The sequence below is a fragment of the Scyliorhinus torazame genome, chromosome 14, assembly GCF_047496885.1.
Source record: "Scyliorhinus torazame isolate Kashiwa2021f chromosome 14, sScyTor2.1, whole genome shotgun sequence".
In the NCBI taxonomy this organism is placed as follows: Eukaryota; Metazoa; Chordata; class Chondrichthyes; order Carcharhiniformes; family Scyliorhinidae; genus Scyliorhinus; species Scyliorhinus torazame.
The window spans coordinates 143,059,964-143,086,513 of record NC_092720.1 but is presented as its reverse complement, the minus strand read 5'-3'; the positions used below and the strand labels follow the sequence as shown (position 1 = coordinate 143,086,513).

Genomic DNA, 26,550 nt, shown 5'->3' with positions numbered 1-26,550 from the left:
CTCCCCCTGTCCAACCTGACTCCCCCCCCTACCCCAGTTGTCCGACCCGACTTCCCCTCCCCATCTCCCGTGAAAGGGAGGAGTGACTGACCGGCCTCTCTGCACCCGTTACTCCACGCCAATGTTGCCAGGGATGTGCTCCGCTGCTCCTCCCTCAGCCAGCCTGAGTGAGGAATGTTGGACAGGACGGGCTTGGGAATCCCAGTGTGGGCAAGCCGTCGAGAATGGCAATATGCCAGAGATTTTCACTTTGATGAATTTACGGGTCATTGAGAGTGCTGGGAGAGCATCCAACTCCCAACTCACTCAAATGAACTGATGAAGGAGTTCCTTGAATAAATGCTCTGAGTACTCTTTTCCTTTTGTAACAGCTGAGAGACCAGTTGAATTGTCTCGAGCAACAACGTCACTCTGAATTGAAAGGAATGAAATTGGAGGTCACACAGTTAACCACCGAACTGCACCAGCGTGATTTAACGATTGCGGCAATGAGTGCAGCCACCTCCAATATGGAACGACAGCTTCGAAGTGAATTGGATAAAAGTGATAGGAAGGCAAAAGAAGTTAAGGTATTTCAACAAATTATTAATTTGTTCCTTTGTCCTCGTAGCATTGTACGTAGAAATTTTAAAAGTAGGTTCTGCTTTTCAAAGTCATGGACGTGAGTACCGGAGAGTGAAATAGGAATGGGGGAAGGTCCCTGCCCTAGTCCTGGAATGTTCCAAGAGGGAGGGTCCCTGCCCCAGTCCTGGAATGCTCCAAGACATAGACATAGACATAGAAAAATACAGCACAGAACAGGCCCTTCAGCCCACGATGTTGTGCCGAACCTTTGTCCTAGATTAATCATAGATTATCATAGAATTTACAGTGCAGAAGGACGTCACCCGGCCCATCGAGTCTTCACCGGCTCTTGGAAAGAGCATCCTACCCAAGGTCAACACCTCCACCCTATGCCCACAACCCAGTAACCCCACCCACCACTAAGGGCAATTTGGGACACTAAGGGCAATTTATCACGGCCAATCCACCTAACCTGCACATCTTTGGACTGTGGGAGGAAACCGGAGCACCCGGAGGAAACCCACGCACACACGGGGAGGACGTGCAGACTCCGCACAGATAGTGACCCAAGCCGAAATCGAACCTGGGACCCTGGAGCTGTGAAGCAATTGTGCTATCCACAATGCTACCGTGCTGCCCTTAAGAACAAATTAATTTGCACAATATGATTCTACCGTAATCCATGTGCCTATCCAATAGCTGCTTGAAGGTCCCTAATGTTTCCGACTCAACTACTTCCACAGGCAGTGCATTCCATGCCCCCACGACTCTCTGGGTAAAGAACCTACCTCTGACATCCCCCCGAAATCTTCCACCTTTCACCTTAAATTTATGTCCCCTTGTAATGGTTTGTTCCACCCGGGGGAAAAGTCTCTGACTGTCTACTCTATCTATTCCCCGATCATCTTATAAACCTCGATCAAGTCGCCCCTCATCCTTCTCCGTTCTAATGAGAAAAGGCCTAGCACCCTCAACCTCTCCTCGTAAGACCTACTCTCCATTCCAGGCAACATCCTGGTAAATCTCCTTTGCACCTTTTCCAAAGATTCCACATCCTTCCTAAAATGAGGCGACCAGAACTGTACACAGTACTCCAAATGTGGCCTTACCAAAGTTTTGTACATCTGCACCATCACTTCACGGCTCTTAAATTCAATCCCTCTGTTAATGAACGCTAGCACACCATAGGCCTTCTTTATAGCTCTATCCACTTGAGTGGCAACTTTCAAAGATGTATGAACATAGACAAACAAAACAAAGAACAAAGAAATGTACAGCACAGGAACAGGCCCTTCGGCCCTCCAACCCCGTGCCGACCATGCTGCCCGACTAAACTACAATCTTCTACACTTCCTGGGTCCGTATCCCTCTATTCCCATCCTATTCATGTATTTGTCAAGATGCCCCTTAAATGTCACTATCGTCCCTGCTTCCACCACCTCCTCCGGTAGCGAGTTCCAGGTACCCACTACCCTCTGTGTAAAAAAACTTGCTTCGTACATCTACTCTAAACCTTGCACCTCTCACCTTAAACCTATGCCCCCTAGTAATTGACCCCTCTACCCCGGGGAAAAGCCTCTGACTATCCACTCTGTCTATGCCCCTCATAATTTTGTAGACCTCTATCAGGTCGCCCCTCAACCTCCTTCGTTCCAGTAAGAACAAACCGAGTTTATTCAACCGCTCCTCATAGCTAATGCCCTCCATACCAGGCAACATTCTGGTAAATCTCTTCTGCACCCTCTCTAAAGCCTCCACATCCTTCTGGTAGTGTGGCGACCAGAATTGAACACTGTACTCCAAGTGTGGCCTAACTAAGGTTCTATACAGCTGCAACATGACTTGCCAATTCTTATACTCAGTGCCCCGGCCAATGAAGGCAAGCATGCCGTATGCCTTCTTGACTACCTTCTCCACCTGTGTTGCCCCTTTCAGTGACCTGTGGACCTGTACTCCTAGATCTCTTTGACTTTCAATACTCTTGAGGGTTCTACCATTCACTGTATATTCCCTACCTGCATTAGACCTTCCAAAATGCATTACCTCACATTTGTCCGGATTAAACTCCATCTGCCATCTCTCCGCCCAAGTCTCCAAACAATATAAATCCTGCTGTATCCTCTGACAGTCCTCATCGCTATCCGCAATTCCACCAACCTTTGTGTCGTCTGCAAACTTACTAATCAGACCAGTTACATTTTCCTCCAAATCATTTATATATACTACAAACAACAAAGGTCCCAGCACTGATCCCTGTGGAACACCACTGGTCACAGCCCTCCAATTAGAAAAGCATCCTTCCATTGCTACTCTCTGCCTTCATAACCTAGCCAGTTCTGTATCCACCTTGCCAGCTCACCCCTGATCCCGTGTGACTTCACCTTTTGTACTAGTCTACCATGAGGGACCTTGTCAAAGGCCTTACTGAAGTCCATATAGACAACATCCACTGCCCTACCTGCATCAATCATCTTAGTGACCTCCTTGAAAAACTCTATCAAGTTAGTGAGACATGACCTCCCCTTCACAAGACCATGCTGCCTCTCACTAATACGTCCATTTGCTTCCAAATGGGAGTAGATCCTGTCTCGAAGAAGTCTCTCCAGTAATTTCCCTACCACTGAAGTAAGGCTCACCGGCCTGTAGTTCCCTGGATTATCCTTGCTACCCTTCTTAAACAGAGGAACAACATTGGCTATTCTCCAGTCCTCCGGGACATCACCTGAAGACAGTGAGGATCCAAAGATTTCTGTCAAGGCCTCAGCAATTTCCTCTCCAGCCTCCTTCAGTATTCTGGGGTAGATCCCATCAGGCCCTGGGGACTTATCTACCTTAATATTTTTTAAGACACCCAACACCTCGTCTTTTTGTATCTCAATGTGACCCAGGCTATCTACCCACCCTCCTCCAGACTCAACATCTACCAATTTCTTCTCTTTGGTGAATACTGATGCAAAGTATTCATTTAGTACCTCGCCCATTTCCTCTGGCTCCACACATAGGTTCCCTTGCCTATCCTTCAGTGGGCCAACCCTTTCCCTGGCTACCCTTTTGCTTTTTATGTACGTGTAAAAAGCCTTGGGATTTTCCTTAACCCTATTTGCCAATGACTTTTCGTGACCCCTTCTAGCCCTTCTCACTCCTTGCTTAAGTTCCTTCCTACTTTCCTTATATTCCACACAGGCTTTGTCTGTTCCCAGCCTTTTAGCCCTGACAAACGCCTCCTTTTTCTTTTTGACGAGGCCCACAATATCTCTCGTTATCCAAGGTTCCCTAAAATTGCCGTATTTATCCTCCTTCCTCACAGGAACATGCCGGTCCTGAATTCCTTTCAACTGACACTTGAAAGCCTCCCACATGTCAGATGTTGATTTGCCCTCAAACATCCGCCCCCAATCTATGTTCTTCAGTTCCCGCCTAATATTGTTATAATTAGCCATCCCCCAATTTAGCACATTCATCCTAAGACCACTCTTATCCTTGTCCACCAGCACTTTAAAACTTACTGAATTGTGGTCACTGTTCCCGCAATGCTCCCCTACTGAAACATCTACCACCTGGCCGGGCTCATTCCCCAATACCAGGTCCAGTACCGCCCCTTCCCTAGTTGGACTGTCTACATATTGTTTTAAGAAGCCCTCCTGGATGCTCCTTACAAACTCCGCCCCGTCTAAGCCCCTGGCACTAAGTGAGTCCCAGTCAATATTGGGGAAGACCCCAAGTTCTCCCTGCTCCTCCACATTGCCAAGAACTCTACCGTTAGCCCTGTATTCCGCATTCATATTTGTCCTTCCAAAATGGACTTTTCAGGGTTAAACTCAATCTGCCACTTCTCAGCCCAGCTCTACATCCTATCTATATCTCTTTGCAGCCGACAACAGCCCTCCTTACTATCCACAACTCCACCAATCTTCATATCGTCTGCAAATTTACTAACCCACCCTTCAACTCCCTCATCCAAATCATTAATGAAAATCACAAACAGCAGAGGACCCAGAACTGATCCCTGTGGTACGCCACTGGTAACTGGGCTCCAGGCTGAATATTTGCCATCCACCACCACTCTCTGACGTCTATCGGTTAGCCAGTTCGTCATCCAACTGGCCAAATTTCCCACTACACCATGCCTCCTTACTTTGCATAAGCCTACCATGAGGAACCTTATCAAATGCCTTGCTAAAATCCATGTACACTACATCCACTGCTTTACCTTCATCCACATGCTTGGTCACCTCCTCAAAGAATTCAATAAGACTCGTAAGGCAAGACCTACCCCTCACAAATCCGTGCTGACTATCCCTAATCAAGCAGTGTCTTTTCAGATGCTCAGAAATCCTATCCTTCGGTACCCTTTCCATGACTTTGCCTTCCACCGAAGTAAGATTAACTGGCCTGTAATTCCCAGGGTTATCCCTAGTCCCTTTTTTGAACAGGGGCACGACATTCGCCTGTTGACAGTGAGGACGAAAAGATCATTGCCAACGGCTCTGCAATTTCATCTCTTGCTTCCCATAGAATCCTTGGATATATCCCGTCAGGCCCGGGGGACTTGTCTATCCTCAAGTTTTTCAAAATGCCCAACACATCTTCCTTCCTAACAAGTATTTCCTCGAGCTTACCAGTCTGTTTCACACTGTCCTCTCCAACAATATGGCCCCTATCATTTGTAAATACTGAAGAAAAGTACTCGTTCAAGACCTCTCCTATCTCTTCAGACTCAATACACAATCTCCCGCTACTCTCCTTGATCGGACCTACCCTCGCTCTAGTCATTCTCATATTTCTCACATATGTGTAAAAGGCCTTGGGATTTTCCTTGATCCTACCCGCCAAAGATTGTTCAAGCCCTCTCTTAGCTCTCCAAATCCCTTTCTTCAGTTCCCTCCTGGCTATCTTGTATCCCTCCAGCGCCCTGTCTGAACCTTGTGTACTCAGTCTTACATACGTCTCCTTCTTCCTCTTAACAAGACATTCAACCTCTCTTGTCAACCATGGTTCCCTCACTCGACCATCTCTTCCCTGCCTGACAGGGACATACATATCAAGGACACGTAATACCTGTTCCTTGAACAGGTTCCACATTTCACTTGTGTCCTTCCCTGACAGCCTATGTTCCCAACTTATGCACTTGAATTCTTGTCTGACAACATCGTATTTACCCTTCCCCCAATTGTAAACCTTGCCCTGGTGCACGCACCTATCCGGCTCCATTACTGAAGCGAAAGTCACAGAATTGTGGTCACTATCTCCAAAATGCTCCCCCACTAACAAATCCATCACTTGTCAAAGGCCTTACTGAAGTCCATATAGACAACATCCACTGCCCTACCTGCATCAATCATCTTAGTGACCTCCTTGAAAAACTCTTATCACATCGTAGTCCCAAGTACCGATCCATGCCTTAAGCTCACCCACCTTATTCCTGATGCTTCTTGCGTTGAAGTATACATACTTCAACCCATCTCCGTGCCTGCAAGTACTCTCCTTTGTCAGTGTTCCCTTCCCCACTGCCTCACGACACGCTTTGGCGTCCTGAATATCGGCTACCTTAGTTGCTGGACTACAAATTCGGTTGCCATTCCCCTGCCAAATTAGTTTAAACCCTCCCGAAGAGTACTAGAAAACCTCCCTCCCAGGATATTGGTGCCCCTCTGGTTCAGATGCAACCTATCCTGCTTATACAGGTCCCACCTTCCACAGAATGCGCTCCAATTATCCAAATACCTGAAGCCCTCCCTTCTACACCATTCCTGCAGCCACGTGTTCAACTGCACTCTCTCCCTATTCCTAGCCTCGCTATCACGTGGCACCGGCAACAAACCAGAGATGACAACTCTGTCTGTCCTGGCTTTTAACTTCCAGCCTAACTCCCTAAACTCGTTTATTACCTTCACACCCCTTTTCCTACCTATGTCGTTGATACCAATGTGACTTCTGGCTGTTCCCCCTCCCCCTTAAGGATTCTGAAGCCATCCCTGGCCCTGGCACCCGGGAGGCAACATACCTTCAGGTAATCTCGCTCGCGACCACAGAATCTCCTATCTATTCCCTCAACCATTGAATCTCCTACTACTATTGCTTTTCTATTCTCCCCCCCGCCCCTTCCCTTCTGAGCCCCAGAGCCAGACTCAGTGCCAGAGACCTGGCCGCGATGGCCTTCCCCAGGTAGGTCATCCCCCCGCAACAGCATCCAAAACGGTATACTTGTTTTGAAGGGGAACGGCCACAAGGGATCCCTGCACTGTCTGCCTGTTTGTTTTCTTTCCCCTGGCTGTAACCCAGGTACTCTTGTCCTGTACCTTGGGTGTGGTTACCTCCCTGTAACTCCTCTCTATCACCTCCTCTGCCTCCCGGATGATCCGAAGTTCATCCAGCTCCAGCTCCAATTCCCTAACACGGTCTCTGAGGAGCTGGAGTTGGGTGCACTTCCCGCAGATATAGTCAGCGGGGACACCGGTGGTATCCCTCACCACCCACATCCTACAGGAGGAGCATGCAACTGGCCTAGCCTCCATCCCCTCTTACCTTACAGAATATAACTGCCCTGTGGACCAACTGGACCTCCGACTCTGCTCCCAGTCAGCTGCACTCTCTGTAAACTCCTGGCTCCCTTCTCGCTCTTTGAGGAAATGTAGGAAATTAAATGAAAGGAGGGCCTTGCTCCCTCCTCACCTGACTCCCTCAGTCACCAAACTCTCACTATAGCACTCAAATGCACCAAATTCACCACTCAGTGCAAAAGAGGGAGGGTCCCTGTCCCAGTCCTGGAATGCTCCAAGAGGGAGGGTCCCTGCCCCAGTCCTGGAATGCTCCAAGAGGGAGGGTCCCTGCCCCAGTCCTGGAATGCTCCCAAGATATCTGCGCTGCTATTGTTTCGATAGTCAGACGCTCTTTCCTAGGCATAGGAAAGTCAACTATTAGGGAACATAGGTTTAAAGTGCGTGGGGAAAAGTTTAGGACTGATCTGCGAGACACGTTTTTTACACCGAAGGTGGTAAATAAATGGAACGCGCTGCCTGGGGAGGTGGTGGGAGCGGGTACAATAGCGGCATTTAAGGGGCATCTAGACAAATATATTAATAGGGTGGGAATGGAAGAATACGGACTCTGTAAGCGCATCGGGCTTTAGTTTAGGCAGGTGCCATGACCGGTACAGGCTTGGAGGGCCGAAGGGCCTGTTCTGTGCTGTATTGCTCTTTGTTATTTGTTCTTTGGTCTCTTGTGCATCTGACTTTGATCACTCCGCCATTGGTGATCATACCTTCAGCTGCTGAAGCCGGAAGCTCTGATATTCCATCTCTCCTCCATCTTAATACTCCTTAAAACCTACCTTGTTAATCGGGAACGTTACACCACGTTGGACAAGTACATGTTCAATTCCAGTCCCATGAACCCCGGAGTCACATCGCAAGTGCATTAACCAATAATTCTCACACAGATTCCTGAAATCTATGGCCCTTGGCTGCCCAATAATGACAGCCACTAGGTTTAAGTTGAAACAAAATTACTGTTTATTTATAACCAGAATAATGGTGAAATATGCAGCAGATACAGTTCGTTAAATACAATAAGTACCTAACTCCAACTGTAGCTTGCTTCCCCCCCATCAATATATATATATACATACACACACACAGAAGACAAACAAACTCAGGGTGGGAAGAAAAAATGTAAATGAAAGAGAAAAGATTATTTGCTTCAGATGATGGGTCCACACAAGCTTTCACCACAGTAGCTTGGGAATCACTGTCCTTGTTTAGCAGCCTGTACTCTCAATTTTGCTGGCGAGAAAGAGTCCCTGTTTCATCAGGCTTTGCTCTCAGTTCATGGCCTACCTTGTCAGGAATCGAACATCCACAGGCTTATTGGAGAGCGAGAGTTAACTGGACCTTTTTTGGAGAGGCTTAGCACTCACTTTCCGGAGAGAATTCTCCTGGATCTTTCCCCTCCACTGCCTCTGAGAAACATTCCACTGGGATAATATCCAATCACCAACTGTTACCGGGCAGAGCACAACCTTTTTGGGCCAATTCATTGGCCACCGACCACATCAATCAGACCGAGCCATCATTGAGGCCAGCCAATCTCCAGTCACCAGTCTAAAACAGCAGTCTTCTGGATCCTGCTGTTTGATTAAAGGTGCAGGCCATCGCTTTTTTCTGCTTGAATTAAAATGGCAGGCTGCCTTAAATACACATTTCCATAATGATCCATTGTAACGGCAAAAATAAAAGAAAGGGAAAGAGACAGGGAATAAATAGGAACTAACAGAAAGGACCCTTAAGAAACAACAATGGCTTATATTTATATGGTTCTGACAATATAATTAAATGTCCCAGGGTATTTCACAGGAACATTATAATACAAAATATGACACCCAGCCATTTTAAGAGATATTAGGTCAGATGCCAAAAGCTTGATCAAAAGGCTAGGCTCTAAGCATTGTCAGAAGGAAAGTAAGGTAGAAAGGTGTAGGGAGGGAATTACAGATTTATGGACCTATTCAACTGAAGACATGGCCACCATTGGTGGAGAAATTAAAATTGCAGATGCACAAGAGGCCAGAATTAGATGCATTCGAAGGTGGAATGTGGGAGAGCAGCCAGGAGTGTATTGGAATGGTCAGGTCTAAAAGTAACAAAGGCATGAAATGAGAGTTTCGGCAGCAGATGAGATGAGGCGGACGATTGTTACCGATGTGGAATTAGGGGTTCTTGGTGAGAGCACGGATATGTGGCAGCTCAGCTTGAGGGCATACATGGCAGCAAGGTTGCAAACAGACTGCATTATTGCTCGGGATGAGGGATCAAGCTTCAGGTCACCTGTCCTGATATTTACTTATGTGGCTTGCTGTCAAATATTGTGAATCACCTTGGGACTTTTTACGACATCAATGATGCGATATATAAATGCAAGTTGTTGTTGTTTGATGTAAATATAATAATTCCAAGTCATGCGAATCAAACCTGTGATATTTTCAGACTGTTCACTAAAATTGTCAACTTCCTCCACGATTTGGAGCTTGCTTGCAGCATGCAGTATATTCGGTCTTTCTCCTTCTACACCTAGAAATGGCTACTCACGATTTGAACGAGAAAAGATTCTATTATGTTATCATTATTTTCCAAGCAGTTTGGCTCCCTGCTCCTTTTCTGAAGGCAGTGACAGTTCCCTGGTCATCTTATCCAAATTGTTAGTGACTACCGTCCGGTCATTTGTCAACAAAACATCATAGCTGAGTTAGATGTTGTCAACAGGCATCAGCCTTGACTGATTTTTTTCCCCCATCCGAACCCAGCAATGTCAAACACTCCTACTGCTGTTGTAGCATAGATAACCGTAGACACACCGACCAAAGATCAGGCCTTTTTTGCAAGACCTGTTTGCTATGTATGGTTCAGCTGTTTGCTCCTCAACCTTGAAGAAACGTAAGTCAAAATTTCAAGCAGGACCTGTCATCAGAATTGGTTCCATTCAAAGTGGTAAATCCCGCCTCCCTTCTTCCAGCTCCCCGACCTCACTATTTTCAATGTTGATTGCCATTTATATCAGATCAATGCAATTGGCTCTAAGCTTACAAAGCACCACTTCAATCAAACCGTTACAATGGCATCATGAATAGCAAGTAATTCTTGCATTTTAAAGCGCTGAGATTGAAATAAAGCTTTTAAGTCACCATCAGATATTTGCTTCCTCATTTCTCTTATTTTGAAATATAACGTTTTTTTCCATCTTATTTTTTAAATTTTGGACTGAAAAGCAAATTTGGTAGAAGCAAACATGTGAAAAAGTTACCTCCCTAATCTAATTTACTGTGGATTTGAGCAAAGCGATTCCATCACAGCCAGAGCAAGTGGGAAAATAAATCTGGTGCTGCAATTGTTAAGCGTGTGGCAGTAGGGGTATTTAAATTGATTTGTTTTGGTATTCTGTTTATTCGCAGTGTGGTTGTTAGGAGAGTGTAGATGTCCAAAATGAGGATGAGGGATAGCAACTGTTGGCATTTTATATTCAACATTTGTTCAGGACAGATGTTCCCTCTAATCTAATCTAGCCTTTCGTACAATAAATATCCCCTGTGTTCCATTATAGAAAAATACACAATAAAAATCTTTATTGTCACAAGTAGGTTTACTGTGCCGCCCGTACAATGTACAATGTCATTGAACTTTATTTATTCCCCTTCCTTTCACCCTTGTCCAAATATACCTAGCATGTACCTAAAGCAGCTCCTCCTTAAAGATCTCCATTGTTCCTGTCAGTCGTTAGTTCCATTTTACTCTGACTAGATCCCTTTCATCACATTGAAGTTTGCCCTTTTCCAATCTGGGTATTCTAATTTATATTGTTTCTTATTTTTCTCCATTACTAGTCTAAATATTATGATACAATGATCACTCTTAGCCAAGTGCTCCCCCACAGACACTTGGCTCACCTCATTTCCCAGAATCAGGTCTAGAGATGCCTCCTTCCTGGTTGGACTGTGAACATACTGGTCAAGAGAGTTCTACTGAATACATTTCATAATTTCCTCACTCTCCTTATTCTACACTTACGTTTTGTTAAGAAAAGTGAAATAGTCAAGTAGCTTTGAAAATACGAATCTGGATGAGGTAGAGGAACAAGGGGATCTGGGAATACAAATACTGAAAATGAACAACAGTTTAATGGATCCAATTAAAAATGCAAATCAAGCCTGGGATTTATTAGGTTTATATCGAACCTTGGTTGTATCACAAAAACCAAACACTGCAGATGCTGAAATCTGAAATATAAACAGGCATATGCTGTAAAAACGCAGCAGATTGAGCAGCATCTGTAGAGAGAGATAAACTGAGGTAATGTTTCAGAACAATAACCTTTCAACCGAATTTGGAGAAGTTAGAAACATAATAGATTTTAAGCAAGTGAAATGTTGGGGGAAGAAGATTGGGAAAATGTCGAAAGGAAAGGTCTATGATAGGGTGGAAGACAGGAGAAATCAAGATTTAGTGGTGCAGGGTCAAAGGAAGTGGTAATGGGGTGTAGAGATGTCTCATGCGGTTCAAGTGCAGTCTCGCATACACTTTAAAACTCGATAGAAATGTGAGTTGCACTTCTCGAATGCAAAGAATCATTTTTTGCCTCTACTGATTAAAATTGAGAGAAACTTAAATCTATTCTCAATAAAGCCTTGCCAGCAAAAGACTTCAAGAGAAGTAATTTATAAAACCAATTTTAACTTTCAAAAATAATACAGAAATGGTTTCTTGCTTAAGGCAAAGACAGCTTGCGCAGACTTCAAGAGTTTTAGAAGGGAAAATATGAAAATAAAGATAGTGAATAGTCAAGTAAAAGTATAGAATGATCCGGATAGAAAATGGCTGTCCGAACTCTCATGTTTAAGGAAAATGTTATCAGTCTGAGGCCATCTGTCCCTACCTCTATGTTGTCCTGATTGGTTTGGGCGAGTTTCAAATACATTTGATTGGATAGTTAACTGTGAATTCTCAATGTGCAACATAAGTTTTAAATGTTTCATGTTTGAATTTTTGTGTGTGCTATGGAATGTGATTTTGTGCTGTAACCGAGTCTGGTTCTTACTGGTTTTCTGCGGACTTTCATTTTATCCATATTCAGAACAATGGTGGCTTCATATTGCTATGCTGCTTGATCTGATTACTGGTACAGCTCATTTTTTAATATGAAACTTACTTTGAAGTCTGTTCATTAGAACAATAGTCAGTTCATATTGTCAGTAAAAATGTTGCATTTACCTTCAACTAGTTTGTGGATGTGTCAAGTTTTGTACCTCTGTTTAAGTTAGTGTTTTGTCATGACCTAAGGTTATGAATACTGAAATCTTTATTTTAAAATGGGTATTAAAGACTGGGCGTAAATAAACAAAATATGTGTTGAGAGGAAATGTGAATATACAAAAGTAAAGAAATTTTAAAAATAAATAAAACCAAAACCTGCAAAGAAAACTGAAACAAAATGGGGGCAAATGCGAGGTGATGCATTTTGGAAGATCCAATTCAAGAGCAAACTAAACAAAGAACAAAGAAATGTACAGCACAGGAACAGGCCCTTCGGCCCTCCAAGCCCGTGCCGACCATGCTGCCCAACTAAACTACAATCTTCTACACTTCCTGGGTCCGTATCCCTCTATTCCCATCCTATTCATGTATTTGTCAAGATGCTCCTTAAATGTCACTATTGTCCCTGCTTCCACCACCTCCAGTAGCGAGTTTCAGGCACCCACTACCCTCTGTTGAAAAAAACTTGCCTCGTACATCTACTCTAAACCTTGCCCCTCTTACCTTAAACCTATGCCCCCTAATAATTGACCCCTCTACCCTGGGGAAAAGCCTCTGACTATCCACTCTGTCTATGCCCCTCATAATTTTGTAGACCTCTATCAGGTCGCCCCTCAACCTCCTTCGTTCCAGTGAGAACAAACCGAGTTTATTCAACCGCTGCTCATAGCTAATGCCCTCCATACCAGGCAACATTCTGGTAAATCTCTTCTGCACCCTCTCTAAAGCCTCCACATCCTTCTGGTAGTGTGGTGACCAGAATTGAACACTATACTCCAAGTGTGGCCTAACTAAGGTTCTAAACAGCTGCAACATGACTTGCCAATTCTTATACTCAATGCCCCGGCCAATGAAGGCAAGCATGCCGTATGCCTTCTTGACTACCTTCTCCACCTGTGTTGCCCCTTTCAGTGACCTGTGGACCTGTACTCCTAGATCTCTCTGACTTTCAATACTCTTGAGGGTTCTACCATTCACTGTATATTCCCTACCTGCATTAGACCTTCCAAAATGCATGACCTCACATTTGTCCGGATTAAACTCCATCTGCCATCTCTCCGCCCAAGTCTCCAAACAATCTAAATCCTGCTGTATCCTCTGACAGTCCTCATTGCTATCCGCAATTCCACCAACCTTTGTGTCGTCTGCAAACTTACTAATCAGACCAGTTACATTTTCCTCCAAAGCATTTATATATACTACAAACAGCAAAGGTCCCAGCACTGATCCCTGTGGTAAATGAAAAACCCTGGAGAAAATTGATGTACAGAGAGATCTGGGTGTTCAGGTCCATTGTACCCTGAAGGTGGCTGCGCAGGTCGATAGAGTGGTCAAGAAGGCATACGGCATGCTTTCCATCATCGGAAGGGGTATTGAGTCCAAGAGTTGACAGGTCATGTTACAGTTGTATAAGACTTTGGTTCGGCCACATTTGGAATACTGCGTACAGTTCTGGTCGCCACATTACCAAAAGGATGTGGATGCTTTGGAGAAGGTGCAGAGGAGGTTCACCAGGATGTTGCCTGGTATGGAGGGCGCTAGCTATGAAGAGAGGTTGAGTAGATTAGGATTATTTTCATTAGAAAGACGGAGGTTGAGAGGGGACCTCTATTGAGGTCTACAAAATCATGAGGTATACAGACAGGGTGGATAGCAAGAAACTTTTTCCCAGAGTGGGGGACTCAATTACTAGAGGTCACGAGTTCAAGGTGAGAGGGGAAAAGTTTAAAGGAGGTATGCGTGGAAAGTTCTTTACGCAGAGGGTGGTGGGTGACTGGAACGCATTGCCGGTGGAGATGATAGAGGAGGGCACGATAGCGTCATTTAAGATGTATCTAGACAGATACATGAATGGGCGGGAAACAGAGGGATACAGATCCTTAGAAAATAGGCGACAGTTTTAGATAGAGGATCTGGATCGGCGCAGGCTTGGAGGGCCGAAGGTCCTGTCCCTATGCTGTAATTTTTCTTTGTTCTTTGTTATTGAACTCTAGTCAGTCCAGAAGGCTGTAAATTGCCTAATCGAAAGGTGTACAGCTTGAATTAAGCTTTGTTGGGAACACTAGGAAGCTGAGGACAGAAAGACCAGAGAAGGTGAAGAATTAAAAAGGCAACTGACGGGAAGCTCAAGATCATGCTTGTGGGCTGCATGGAGGTGTTCTGTGAAGTAGTCAATCTACATTTGGCCTTCCCAATGTGGAGTCGACTGCATGGTGAGCAGTGATTTAGATTTATTCTCACGTGTACTGAGGTACAGTGAAAAGTGTTGTTCTGTGTACAGCCTGGAAGATCATTCCATACGTGAAAAACATAGGACATACGATAAATACACAATGTAAATACATAGACATCGGGTGAAGCATATGGAGTATAGTGCTACAACAGTAGAGAAGATGCGCCGAGAGATCAGTTCAGTCCATAAGAGGGCCATTCAGGAGTCGTAACAGCGGGGAAGAAGCTGTTTTTGAATCTGTTAGTCCGTGTTCTCAGACTTTTATATCTTCTGCCCGATGGAAGAGGTTGGAAGAGAGAATAACCCGGGTGGGTGGGGTCTTTGATTATGCGGCCCTTTTTCCCAAGGCAGCAGGCATGTAGGAGCGGTTTCAAGGCCTGTATATTGAGTAGGCTTCCACGTGGGCTTTTCTCCTATGGCTCAACTCCGTACAAAGAACAGCAGACACATCATCAATCTGAAGATGGTTTAATTTTCTACACGCTTACTTTCATGTACGTGAGAGATAAGACTTGGAAAGCTGCCAAGGTCCTTCGACAAAACAAAGACACAAACTCAGCACATATGCAACATTCAGAAATCACTAGCCCTCCCCAGTTGGATGTGAGCCAATCCCTGAAGCTGCTATGTTTAAACTCACCCAATAGAATTGCAAGCAATGTTTAAACTTCACCCAATAGAATCGCAAGCAACCCATGATTGATGTCAGGATCCTCATCCTGACAGCTCTGTACAATCTCAACTTCCTGTGCTATTTGTCTGTGAGAAACAGAACAACAGAACCAGCACCCTGGATTGTTTCACTATTGATTACTTATTACTGCTATGTCCTAAAAATACATGATTAATGGTTAATAATGATTACTCGGTACTCTTCCTATAATTCATCTCAATCCTTAATAAAGTAAACATGTAAAACTAATCTAGTTGCAATGCTACCTATTTAGTTTTAAGAGGTATCATCGCTGAAACCCCCCCCCCCTTCAAACCCCCCTTTTGGCCCTTGGCTAGCCCAAGAATAGGCCATTAAAGAGACATACAGAATTTGTTGGAGTCTGGCCTCAGTGTGGAATGGACAACAGGCAAGAGCTGTAACAGTTCCTCTTTAGCAAGGGATCGACAGTCTGTCTGCCATTCCCTAATGCGGCGTCTGAGGCAACAGAGCGTGATTAAAAAAAGACAAGCAATATAAACAGCTGCAAACTTACAACAACGTGCGATATAATACGTATCCATCGATAGATATTGGTATTCAGTCCCCAATTCCATATTTTAGCAAAAAAGTTCTGTGACTGAAACAGTTCCGCCGCCTTCTCGCCGTGAGTCTGGATGAGCTCCCACTCCTTGCTCCAGAGGTGGTCAATTTACATCGCCTCCTTCTTAAGTCCTTCCCAGTCGGCCTGCAACTGCGGGATGCGTGGAAGTCCCTCCTGGACTGATCGGTGAATCCGTTGGTCATCGTCAATTCTGCTTCCACGATGGACACATCCCTGTATGGAGTCAGTTCATGTCGGCCAATGGTAATAGACTCGGCTAAATTGGTTAGAACAACATTATGTCCAGGCAATTCATACACAATGCCACGCTTGGTATAATTGTGGTATGACGTCACAATGTGGTAGTTGTCCAAGTATTGAGCACTATTAAACAGTCTGATTGGTTACTTTGACCGACGTAGTATACCCAAACTATCTTCCATACTAATGGCTCTCTCTGGGCACAACCAGTTATTTCCCCCACCCCCTTTGCATACCCGGAGGTCGCTAGAGAATATCCTACCTGCCCTTTGGATTGCATGTGCAGGGGCATCCTTCAGTTTAACTAACGCACCATTCCCATAGTGTCCCAAGTTGTTCACCTGAAAAAGTTCATGAATACTGTTCTCCCCTGCCCTGGGAATATGCAACATCATTCCCACTAGGAGGGTGTGGTTATCATTGGCAAAGGGAACGCGACTGACCAATGTCAACTCCCTCAGGTGTTCAGGAGCTTGGTGGGCAGTTTTGACCCAAGCCTTCAATTGATCATCGCTCACCCAATTAGGTACTCGGTGTGCAGCCAGCTGGAGTAGGTTGGCCTGAAGGTTTTGTAATAAGTATGTTGCATACATATTACATGCCTGCACTCGGTACACCTCCTTCGAGATAGCACTCTGTCTATCAATTAACTCATTAATCGTGGTCTGATATGGTTGCAACTGTTTAAGTTCTCTCCACACAAGCTGATTGACTTGCTGGCTAAGGTCTGTAGCCGTTTCGGCATCCTGGTATATGTCCTTAACTGCAGCTCTCATTTGCCCTTTCATAACCTCAATCTCCTCACTTATCTCAGCAATGTCAAGGGTGTTGACAGTCAAAATTCCTGCCTCATAACCTCCAACCGCCAGTTCCACTATGCCTCTCTGCCATCGCTTACGTGTTGCCAATCCACTCACATCCAAAATCTCCCTCTCCAAGGCTACAAACAATCCTTGCCCATAGCAATAGGCTGGTAAGTGTAGACTGGTGAGATTAACCATAATGTTCACATGTTCATCTCCAGTTACTATCGTCACTAATTTGTCAGAGGGGGTCAGAACTAACCCCATGTCCTATCGTGTGGCTAGTGATATGCTCATCACATTCGGGCTTTGGGGTTGTCCTTGGACTCGTGGTTGTAACTGAGCCAGAGCTCGCTGGTGTCACAGTCGGGGTGGTAGGCTTTTGCCTGCTCCCCACCCGTATCCGGTGGGGTCCTTGCTTCCTACAATATCCCACCCGATTCTCGGGCTCCTGTGCTGACTGGCTGCCGACCGCACTTCCCTGGTACAAAGCTGTTAATCTGTCACATATCTCATGATTTTCAGTACGGTTAGGTGCCTGGCAGGGATCTATGCAGTGAATTTCCAGACAGTTCCCCATTACTTTATATTTCATAATTGGGCGATTTGGGCCATCGATGGCATTTAACGTTCTCTGATCGGTCATTTTAAAAAACAATGTCATCTTGCCTGGGGGCAAAGGTCCTGCGTCCCAGCTTTCTGTATCACCTGTAATTCCCTTGATCCTGGGTTCCCAGCTGATATAGGGCCTAGGTATTTTGGAATTGCAAGCAATTCGTATATGCTGTCCCGCAGGAATGTATAGAGTCCCGTTTGTGCATACATCCTGAGTCCCATCATAATAAAAACCGATACCACTCCCCTTTGCATCTTTCATAACATTTACACGTATCCGCGTGACATTGGAAGACATGCGATCCTTGGTTCTTGTATCAACAATATCCGGCGCCTTCCGCGTCCCTGGCGAGGTGGTCGATGTTGATGGCTGCAACCAGAAATTAAGTGGGGCTCCAACGTGGACTAGCAATAGAATCCTGTGGGAATAAACAAACACCTTCTGGCGCTTAATTAGCATTATATCATTCGCATCATCTTCACTCCTTCCTCGTATTTGTCCAATATCCTGAACCACTCCAGTGGCCCATCTACAAATCCAGATACGTCCCATTGCAAGTGCCGCAGCTGGCAATGCCATAGCTACCCCCCGCTCCTTGGGTTTGCCGACCCACCGGAGGGTTCTCTCAATCCTTGTGACGATGGGACTACTCACGGTAGCATTTTGGATAGCACAATTGCTTCACAGCTCCAGGGTCCCAGGTTCGATTCCCGGCTTGTGTCACTGTGCGGAGGTTTCCTCCGGGTGCTCTGGTTTCCTCCCACAGTCCAAAGATGTGTGGGTTAGGTGGATTGGCCATGCTAAATTGCCCTTAGTGTCCCAAATTGCCCTTAGTGTTGAGTGGGGTTACTGGGTTATGGGGATAGGGTGGAGGTGTGGACCTTGGGTAGGGTGCTCTTTCCAAGAGCCGGTGCAGACTTGATGGGCCGAATGGCCTCCTTCTGCACTGTAAATTCTATGATCTATGATAGGGTCCCTCCCATCGAACCCCTAGTCCCTTTTTACCTGTCATGAGTTTGACCGTTACCGTATCCCTGGTGTTGGTAGTTTTGGGGTACCCGTTCCAGTCAGTTTGGTCCAATCTCTATGTTGTTGCTGTGCAATTATCTGACCCTTAAGGGCATGCAGGCGGTTCACCAGATCTTGCATGCATTGGAGTACAGTGCCTTTGCTTATTTGAAGTTCCGCCCCTCCAGTTATCACCTCCTCCGGGAGGCGCATTGCTCTTCCTGCCATTAACTCAAAAGGGTTTAGACCCGTCCCCCAGGTGGGAGAGGCTCTTTGTCGCAACAATATTGCAGGCAGGGCTCGTACCCAATTATTCCCTTCCTGCAATATAGCTTTGGCCAGGCTGTTTTTTAAGGTCCGGTTCATCCGCGTTACCATTCCCGAGCTTTGAGGATGGTATGGGATGTAGAATCTTTGCCCGATCCCCAAAACCTTACAAGCCCCCTTCATGACTTTTTCCGTGAAATGGGCCCTTTGGTCAAAATCTAGTTGGAGGGGCACCCCCCAATAAATATTATTTTATTCGCCAATATCAAAGCCACGGTACTAGCGGTGGCGTCCTTACTCAGGAATGCTTCCACCCACCGGGTGAATTGATCTACAATCACTAAACAGTATGTTTTACCCTGTACCCGAGGCAAAGGTCCAGTAAAATCCAATTGCAAATTTTCCCATGGTCCCTTGGGCCGGGGCTGACTTCTCATTTTTATCTTGCAGGGACGGCCTGGTTCCACCAGGGTGCACTGTATGCATCGCTGGCAGAATTTGGTCACATCCCTGCCCATTCCCTTCCACCACCAACATTCCTTTAATAGTTTGATCATATTGTCTCTTCCTGTGTGCGCTTGCCCATGATATATGTCTAACAAGGATTGTTGCATGGCCTCTGGGGCTATTATCTTTCCCTCTCTCCTCCATATTCCATCATGCCCTAACCGTCCCCCGTTCTTTCTCCACCCCTCCTTTTCCTCCACTCGTGCTCGTTCTTGCACCTGCCCTACATCAATATCAGCATTGCCTGCGGCCTTCATGGCTGCTATTCCTGGAGTCTGCATCCCCACCCATTCTTGCTCTAATAGGTCTTTCACTGCCTGATCGGCCCAACTGTTACCTTGCTATGCAGAATTCTCAATTCTCCGATGGGCTTGGACCTTAATCACGGCTGCTTCTAAGGGCTGTCGGGCGGCCAGGATCAGTCCTTAATTGAATTCTCATGCTGTATGTGTCCTCCGCTGGAGGTCACAAACCGTCACCTACTCCAAGCTGTCATGTAGTCATGAACGACACCAAAAGCGTACCTACTGTCCGTGTACACATTGATTCGCTTTCCCTTGCCCCATTCCAGGGCCCTTGTTAAAGCTAATAATTCAGCTATCTGTGCTGAGTGGTTCCCGGGGATCTGTTCTCCTGCAATCAACTTACCTTCAGTATCCACTACAGCCCATGATGTACGGGGCTCTCCTCCTATATACTTCCTTGCTCCATCCACATATAAGTCACTCACTCCCTCTCCCACCAATGGCTCTTCTGCCACTAGTGTCCTCCTCCACTGCCACAACGCATTCATGCTCCGTTCCTTGTATCGTTAACACTATCGTGGGATTTTCCCTCATATCTTTGCAGATTTCCACATGTCTGTCCCCAGGTAAAATATTAGCTTCCCACTTTGAGGGTCTACTATCCGAGATATCCTTCAGTCTTCCAGCCTCTAAGAGTTGAACAGGAGTATGAGGACTTTGGAGGATTATCTTACCCATCAGGATGATGGGTTCTGATGCATTTATTGCCCATGAAGCGCACGCCAAGGGCATGCCTGTGGCTAACGCATCCATTTGGGCGGAGTAGTATCCGACTGGTCTTAATTTATCCCCATGCCTCTGGGCTACGACAGCAGCCTGCATTCCACTATCCTCTTGGCAGAAGATGTGGAATGGCTTACTGAGGTCCGGCAACCCCAGGGTGGGCGCCTTCACCATTGCTTGTTTTAGATTGGAAAAAGCCTGCGTCTCCTCCTCCCCCCACTCCATCTTGTCTTTGTTAGCCCTTCATCCCTTGGTTAAATCCTGTAGGGGTTTCGCAATGGCTGCGTTTCGCTCCACAAAGTTCCTGCAATAGTTAAATAATCCTAGCACTTGTCTGACCCCTTTCACCGTGTGGGGTCTCTGCAGGCAGAGCATGGCTTTCTTTCCGTCTTCCGGGATTTTTTTCTTTCCTTGAGCAATGATATGTCCTAAGTATGTCACCTGACTGTCCAAGCTGTGCTTTGTTAGGATTTAGTTTAAGTCCAACGTCTTGGATCGCCTGCACCACCTGGTGGATGACCAGGCAGTGTGATGCTGAACTGTTTGAGGCTATTAAATTATCATCCACGTATTGTAAAATAGTGGTCTCGACACAATGTAGGGGTTTGATTATCTGGGCCATATTCTTACGAAATATCGTGGGGCTATTGTGGTAAGCGGGTCCAGGTGTACTGCTGATTCCCCACTGTAAAAGCAAACTCGTACTGATGCCTTTTAGCCACGGGGATTGACCAAAACCCGTTAGCTATGTCTAGATCTGTAAATATCAAGTGTTCCGGCCCTATAGTATTAAGAATACTCGCCGGGTTTGCTACTCTGGGGTATTCCCTGGTTGCATGACTATTTAGGGCAGTGTAGTCGATGGTCAGTCAGTAGCTGCCATCCGGTTTTTTATCGGGCCATATAGGTGAATTAGTACAGGAGGAAGTTTTAGTTACAATCCGTTGCTGTTCCAGATCAGCAATGATGCATTTGACGGCTTCCATTGCTTCCGGTTTAATAGGATACTGCTTGTGTGGAGGGTGAACTCCTCCAGGGATTGCTATGGGGGTGACGGCAAGGTAACCTCAATCCTGCTTGTGTTTGGCCCAGACCTGGGGGTATTGGGAGGCTAGGTTTCCCCAGACCATTCCCTTCTCCCAACTGGGCTGAATAGTCGCTACCCGGGAGATTGTACATCCTTTCTGTTGCCCCCACCAGTCCTGTCTGTAGGGTTTGTTCCACGTTATGGAGGCTGTCTTTGTGTCAATTACAGCTCCCAGCTGTTCCAGTAAATCTATCACCGGAATGCTGCCTTCCCCAGTCGAGCATTTCCAAATTTGAACCTGTTCTGCTTGACCCCCTACTTCTAAAACTATTGGTTCGCTTAAGATTGCTGTTCGTGTTCCTCCAGTCACTCCCTGTAGTTGCATACTATGATTAGTTGTCGGCAAGAGTAAATCTGTAATGGACATTGCTGTCCCGGTGTCAATCAGCATTGTGCAATGCTGACCCCTCAACACTGCGTCCACATACATTCAGGGGTCCCTGCCCTGGCTTCCCAGGACTGCTAATTGTCATTTCTGTCCCAACAACTTCTGCAATTCGGATGCTGTGATTTGAATCACTGGCTGAGGCTGTGCTGAGACGAGACTGCTAGGGAGGAGCTCTGTACCAGTCTTTAATTGATTGGGTCCCTGTCCTTCCTTTCCTCCCCTTTCGCCCAGCAGTCCCGTTTCTCGTGGCCATTCCTCCGACAGTTAGTACATCGAATTGCCCTCCTGGCGGCCCTGTTCTGACATTCCCTCGCAAAGTGTCCTGTCCTCCCACATAAGAACCCTTTTGCTTTGGGTTGGAATTCCCCAGTTTGAATTGCGGCTAATGTGGAGTTTTTCTGGCAATTTGCCTCAGCTTTCATGGCCCAATTCATAATTTCCTGATATGTATTTCCTACCGGGAGACCCATTTCTACTATTTTAGTTCGGGCTGGACTGAACCCGTCCTTTAACATATTTTCATCTTTCTGGGGGTTGACTATACCCCCCTCATCTACATAACTTCGGAACTTCCTTTCCCCGTATTCGTCTGCTGTTTCTTTGGGACCTTGTTTAACGAGTGTCACCTTTGTCCAATTGGCACTACCGTGTCCTAAAGCTCGCCCAGGTCCCGTTTAAAATTACCATATTTCTGCTGGTCTGTTCTGCTGGCTGCCGTGATCCAGCCCCTGCTTTGTACATTGGTGGGTAATATCTGCCAGGCCGAATCAGGTAATTTCCCCTTTGTTAACAGTCTCACATCATCCAGGGTTAGATCGTGGGTTTCCCTTAATTCATCCATCGTTTCCCAAAAGGCTGAATTAGTATGGTTTCGGCGCAATGGACCGAGTTTGTCCATGAACATTTGTTTCTCCGCTGCAGTCAGCGGCATTGCTTTAGTGGCCGTTATGGCCCCTCTCCCACCCGCGGCGGTTTTGAATGTAGTTCGAATTGGTGTCATGGGAGTGGATGGGATTTTTGAATTATACGGGGGTGGATAGTCATTATCCTGGGCTGCTTCGTCAGCTAAACCTCTCCCGTCTATTTTCCCCTGTTCTCCTTCCTTCTCAGGGAGGTAGGGATATAGTGGCTCAGCCAGCATCCTTCCCTGTGGTTTGTTAAGTCCCTCCTCCTGCGTATTTCTTATAGAGGCTGCTTGTTTCTGCTCTGCCTCAGTGTTGAGGCGATTTTTCGTCAGAGCAGCAAGTATTACAGCTGCCATCTCTGCCTTATTTTTAATTTACCACCCAGTAGATAGAGGTTGCGTTTTGCGTATTTAGTCTGCCCTAGCTAAGCCTTTTGCTCAGCTTCAAGCGCTTCTGAATCAAATCCTTTTTCAACCATCTTTTTGATCAACTTCCTAATCTCAATGGTTTGTATCATACTGCCATCAGGTCCCCACATTTTAAAAAAAGACTGGAAAGGGTAAGGCCCCACGACGATTTGAAGGAGTCCAAAACAGGGAGTTGATGGCAGTATGATACAAACCATTGTTATTGAGATTAGGAAGTTGATCAAAAAGATGGTTGAAAAAGGATATGATTCAGAAGCGCTTGAAGCTGAGCAAAAGGCTTGGCTAGGGCAGACTAAATACGCAACCTCTATCTACTGGATGGCACGGTGGCACAGTGGTTATCATTGTTACCTACGGCGTTGACCCAGGTTCGAATCCTGGCCCTGGATCACTGTCCGTGTGGAGTTTGCATTCTTCCTCTGTCTGCGTGGGTTTCACCCCCACAACCCAAAAATGTGCAGGGTAGATGGATTGGCCACACTAAATTGCCCTTTAATTGGAAAGAAATAATTGGGTCCTGTAAAAAATGTTTTATTTTTTTAAATTATAGCGGTGTACAATTCATCAAGCGCTGCCTTCACTTCCGTTTGGGATGGGATGTAGACCACTGTGACGATGGCACTTCATCTGATGAAGGAGCAATGCTACGAAAGCTTGTGATTTCAAATAAATCTTTAACCTGGTGTTGTGAGACCTCTTACTGTGCCTACTCCAGTCCAGCTCTGGCATCTCCCCATCATGGTAGCAGAAGTGAACTCCCGTGGAAGGTAGTATGGGCGGCATTTCACAGTCAGGTATTCCAGGTCTGGGGTGAAGTAGTTTGCCAGGGTCGCTACTTCTGAGCACCAGGAGGAGTTGGCACAGAGGCAGACTCCTCCTCTCTTGCCCGATGATGCCGTGCAGTCCATCTGGTGTATTGAGAAGCCCTCCGGTTGTATACCGCAGTGTGGTGTATACTCGAATATACTGAAAAGAAATCCATGTAAATCGCTGTTTCACCTGGAAGGAGTGTTTGGGGCCTTGGATGGTGAGGAGAGAGAAGATAAAAGGGCGGGTGTTGCATCTCCTGTGCTTGTGTAGAAAGGCATCGGTGTTCCCAAGCATCTGCTGCCCTTGTTCTTCCAGATGCCAGAGGTTGCAAATTTGGAAGAACAAATTAGTGGTCATCGATGTAAGATCGTCACAAGAAATTAAATAGGGAGAAGGGAACAGAGGGGTTTTGTTGATTGTTTAATGAGGAAGGATGGGAGGAGGCTCAAGTGGAGCATTAAACTGTCATTGTCTGGCTTGGTTGAATAGCTTATTTCTGTGCTATATATTCTATTTACTTCCATGTTGAACAGAGTCCTGCCTTCTGATTTATTTTTAGGTCTTTGACTCAATACAGAATCTGCTTTAATGTACTTAAATATCAAAATGGACACGCACTGAATTACAAGTCACTTTGAAGTCCTCAAAAGATAACTCTTCGATTTTAAAACGCTTTTCTTTTCCTTTCTTCCAGATTACCCAGATTCAGTTAGAGACCATGAAATTGGAAAATGAACACTTAGCAACAACATTAAAAATAGATGGGGTAAGGGCATACTCAGAATTTGAGTTTAAGGTTCACTTAATAATTGACAGTTTTTCTTGACCGCAATTAATGAAATGAAATGAAAATGAAAATCGCTTATTGTCACAAGTAAGCCTCAAATGAAGTTACTGTGAAAAGCCCCTAGTCGCCACATTCCGGCACCTGTTCGGGGAGGCTGGTACGGGAATTGAACCGTGCTCTGGACTGCCTTGGTCTGCTTTAAAAGCTGGCTTTTAAAGCAGACCAAGGCAGGCCAGCAGCACAGTTCAATTCCCGTACCAGCCGCCCCGAACAGGCGCCGGAATGTGGCGACTGGGGGCTTTTCACAGTAACTTCATTTGAAGCCTACTTGTGACAATAAGCGATTTTCATTTTCATTTCATTTCATTATTTGCCCTAAGTTCAGTTTGGAGATATTGGTCGAGAAGATATGATTCCAGTCAACATTAGCACAAAGTTTGAGGGAAAACCTGAACACCAATTGGATCTTTCAACAGCAAGTCTGAGATCCAGGGCCCATCCTATCCAAGCCACATACCTTTCTTTAATGATTCACTAATTGACCGAGTAGCGCATTTCATCGACTGCGGTTTGTGGGTTGTCGTCCCACCCCAGAGATTTTGGTGCATAATTTAGGCTCAAACTTTAGTGCTGCGCTGTCAGAGATTACACCAAGCTCCAAACTGTTCACTGAGGTAGACATATACAATCCCAAGGCACAGTTTGGAGAAAAATAGGCGAAATATAGGTGTACTGGCCAATGTTTATCGTTTGATAACATCACTAAAAGGAAAACAGATCGCCTGGTCTTAATGATGTGGACCTTGCTGTGTGTGAATTAGCTGCCCTGTTTCCTACATTAAAATCACAAGTAGACTTTTAAGTACTACATTAGCTGTAAAACACCGTGGAATGTTGTGAAAGACGATATATAAATGCAGATGTTGGATGCTCTGTCTCGCTAACACATTTCAACAACTTCATCTTAAATCCCCATTAACAGGGTTTTACGGTATGATCCTCAATAGTCTGTCATAGAAAATTAAATTTATTTTCCAAGATAATGCCCAATTATAATTATGAAATGTTTTTAAAGTACAGGGCTACATTTATCAAAAATAATCTAATTTTACTGAAATAAATGCAGTTTCTGCAGCTATTATCATTTTCATGTTAATAATTTGATTGCTGAAATGTTTCTTTTTTTAAAGTTCATGACCAATGCTATTATTAACAATTGCTTTACGGGCTTAGTGACTGTTTCATGGGTTTGAAAATGAACATTGGGTGCTCGGTTAGCAACTTGTGACAGAAGATATCGGGTCATGTGCCCATTCTTGCTGAGGTAACTGAATTCTGCTGGGCTAGCAATGTAAAGCTATAATTGATATTAGTGCCTTGGGGCTAGATAAATGGAACAATGACTAGAGTTCTTGGTTCATTCTGGAATGTGTGAATGTTGGATGTTGATAGGATTATATATGTGCAGCACGGTAGAACATAGAACATTACAGCGCAGTACAGGCCCTTCGGCCCTCGATGTTGCGCCAACCTGTGAAACCACTCTAAAGCCCATCTACACTATTCCCTTATCGTCCACATGTCTATCCAATGACCATTTGAATGCCCTTAGTGTTGGCGAGTCCACTACTGTTGCAGGCAGGGCATTCCACGCCCTTACTACTCTCTGAGTAAAGAACCTACCTCTGACATCTTATATCTATCTCCCCTCAATTTAAAGGTATGTCCCCTCGTGCTAGACATCACCATCCAAGGAAAAAGGCTCTCACTGTCCACCCTATCCAATCCTCTGATCATCTTGTAT

The 26,550-nt window shown here is 45.5% G+C and overlaps 2 protein-coding genes across 8 annotated transcripts in view; one reads left to right on the top strand and one right to left on the bottom strand.

Moving 5' to 3' along the window:
• The window catches only part of LOC140390079 (centrosomal protein of 63 kDa-like), a 157,951-nt gene that overhangs the window by 105,792 nt on the left and 25,609 nt on the right, over positions 1–26,550 (top strand). For 6 of the 7 annotated variants that reach the window (XM_072474968.1, XM_072474966.1, XM_072474965.1 and 3 more), the window contains 2 exons: positions 372–569; positions 24,654–24,725. In XM_072474968.1, the coding sequence (XP_072331069.1) occupies positions 372–569; positions 24,654–24,725 (270 nt within the window). The remainder of the gene's footprint in view (positions 1–371; positions 570–24,653; positions 24,726–26,550) is intronic. The other variant, XM_072474969.1, reaches the window with a different exon arrangement.
• On the bottom strand, positions 15,624–20,715 carry LOC140390081 (uncharacterized). Its single transcript, XM_072474972.1, has 2 exons — positions 19,962–20,715; positions 15,624–17,949 (listed from the first exon to the last, which is right to left on the bottom strand). The coding sequence occupies exon 2, from the start codon at positions 17,180–17,182 to the stop codon at positions 16,256–16,258; it is 927 nt and encodes a 308-aa protein (XP_072331073.1). The 5' UTR covers positions 17,183–17,949; positions 19,962–20,715; the 3' UTR covers positions 15,624–16,255.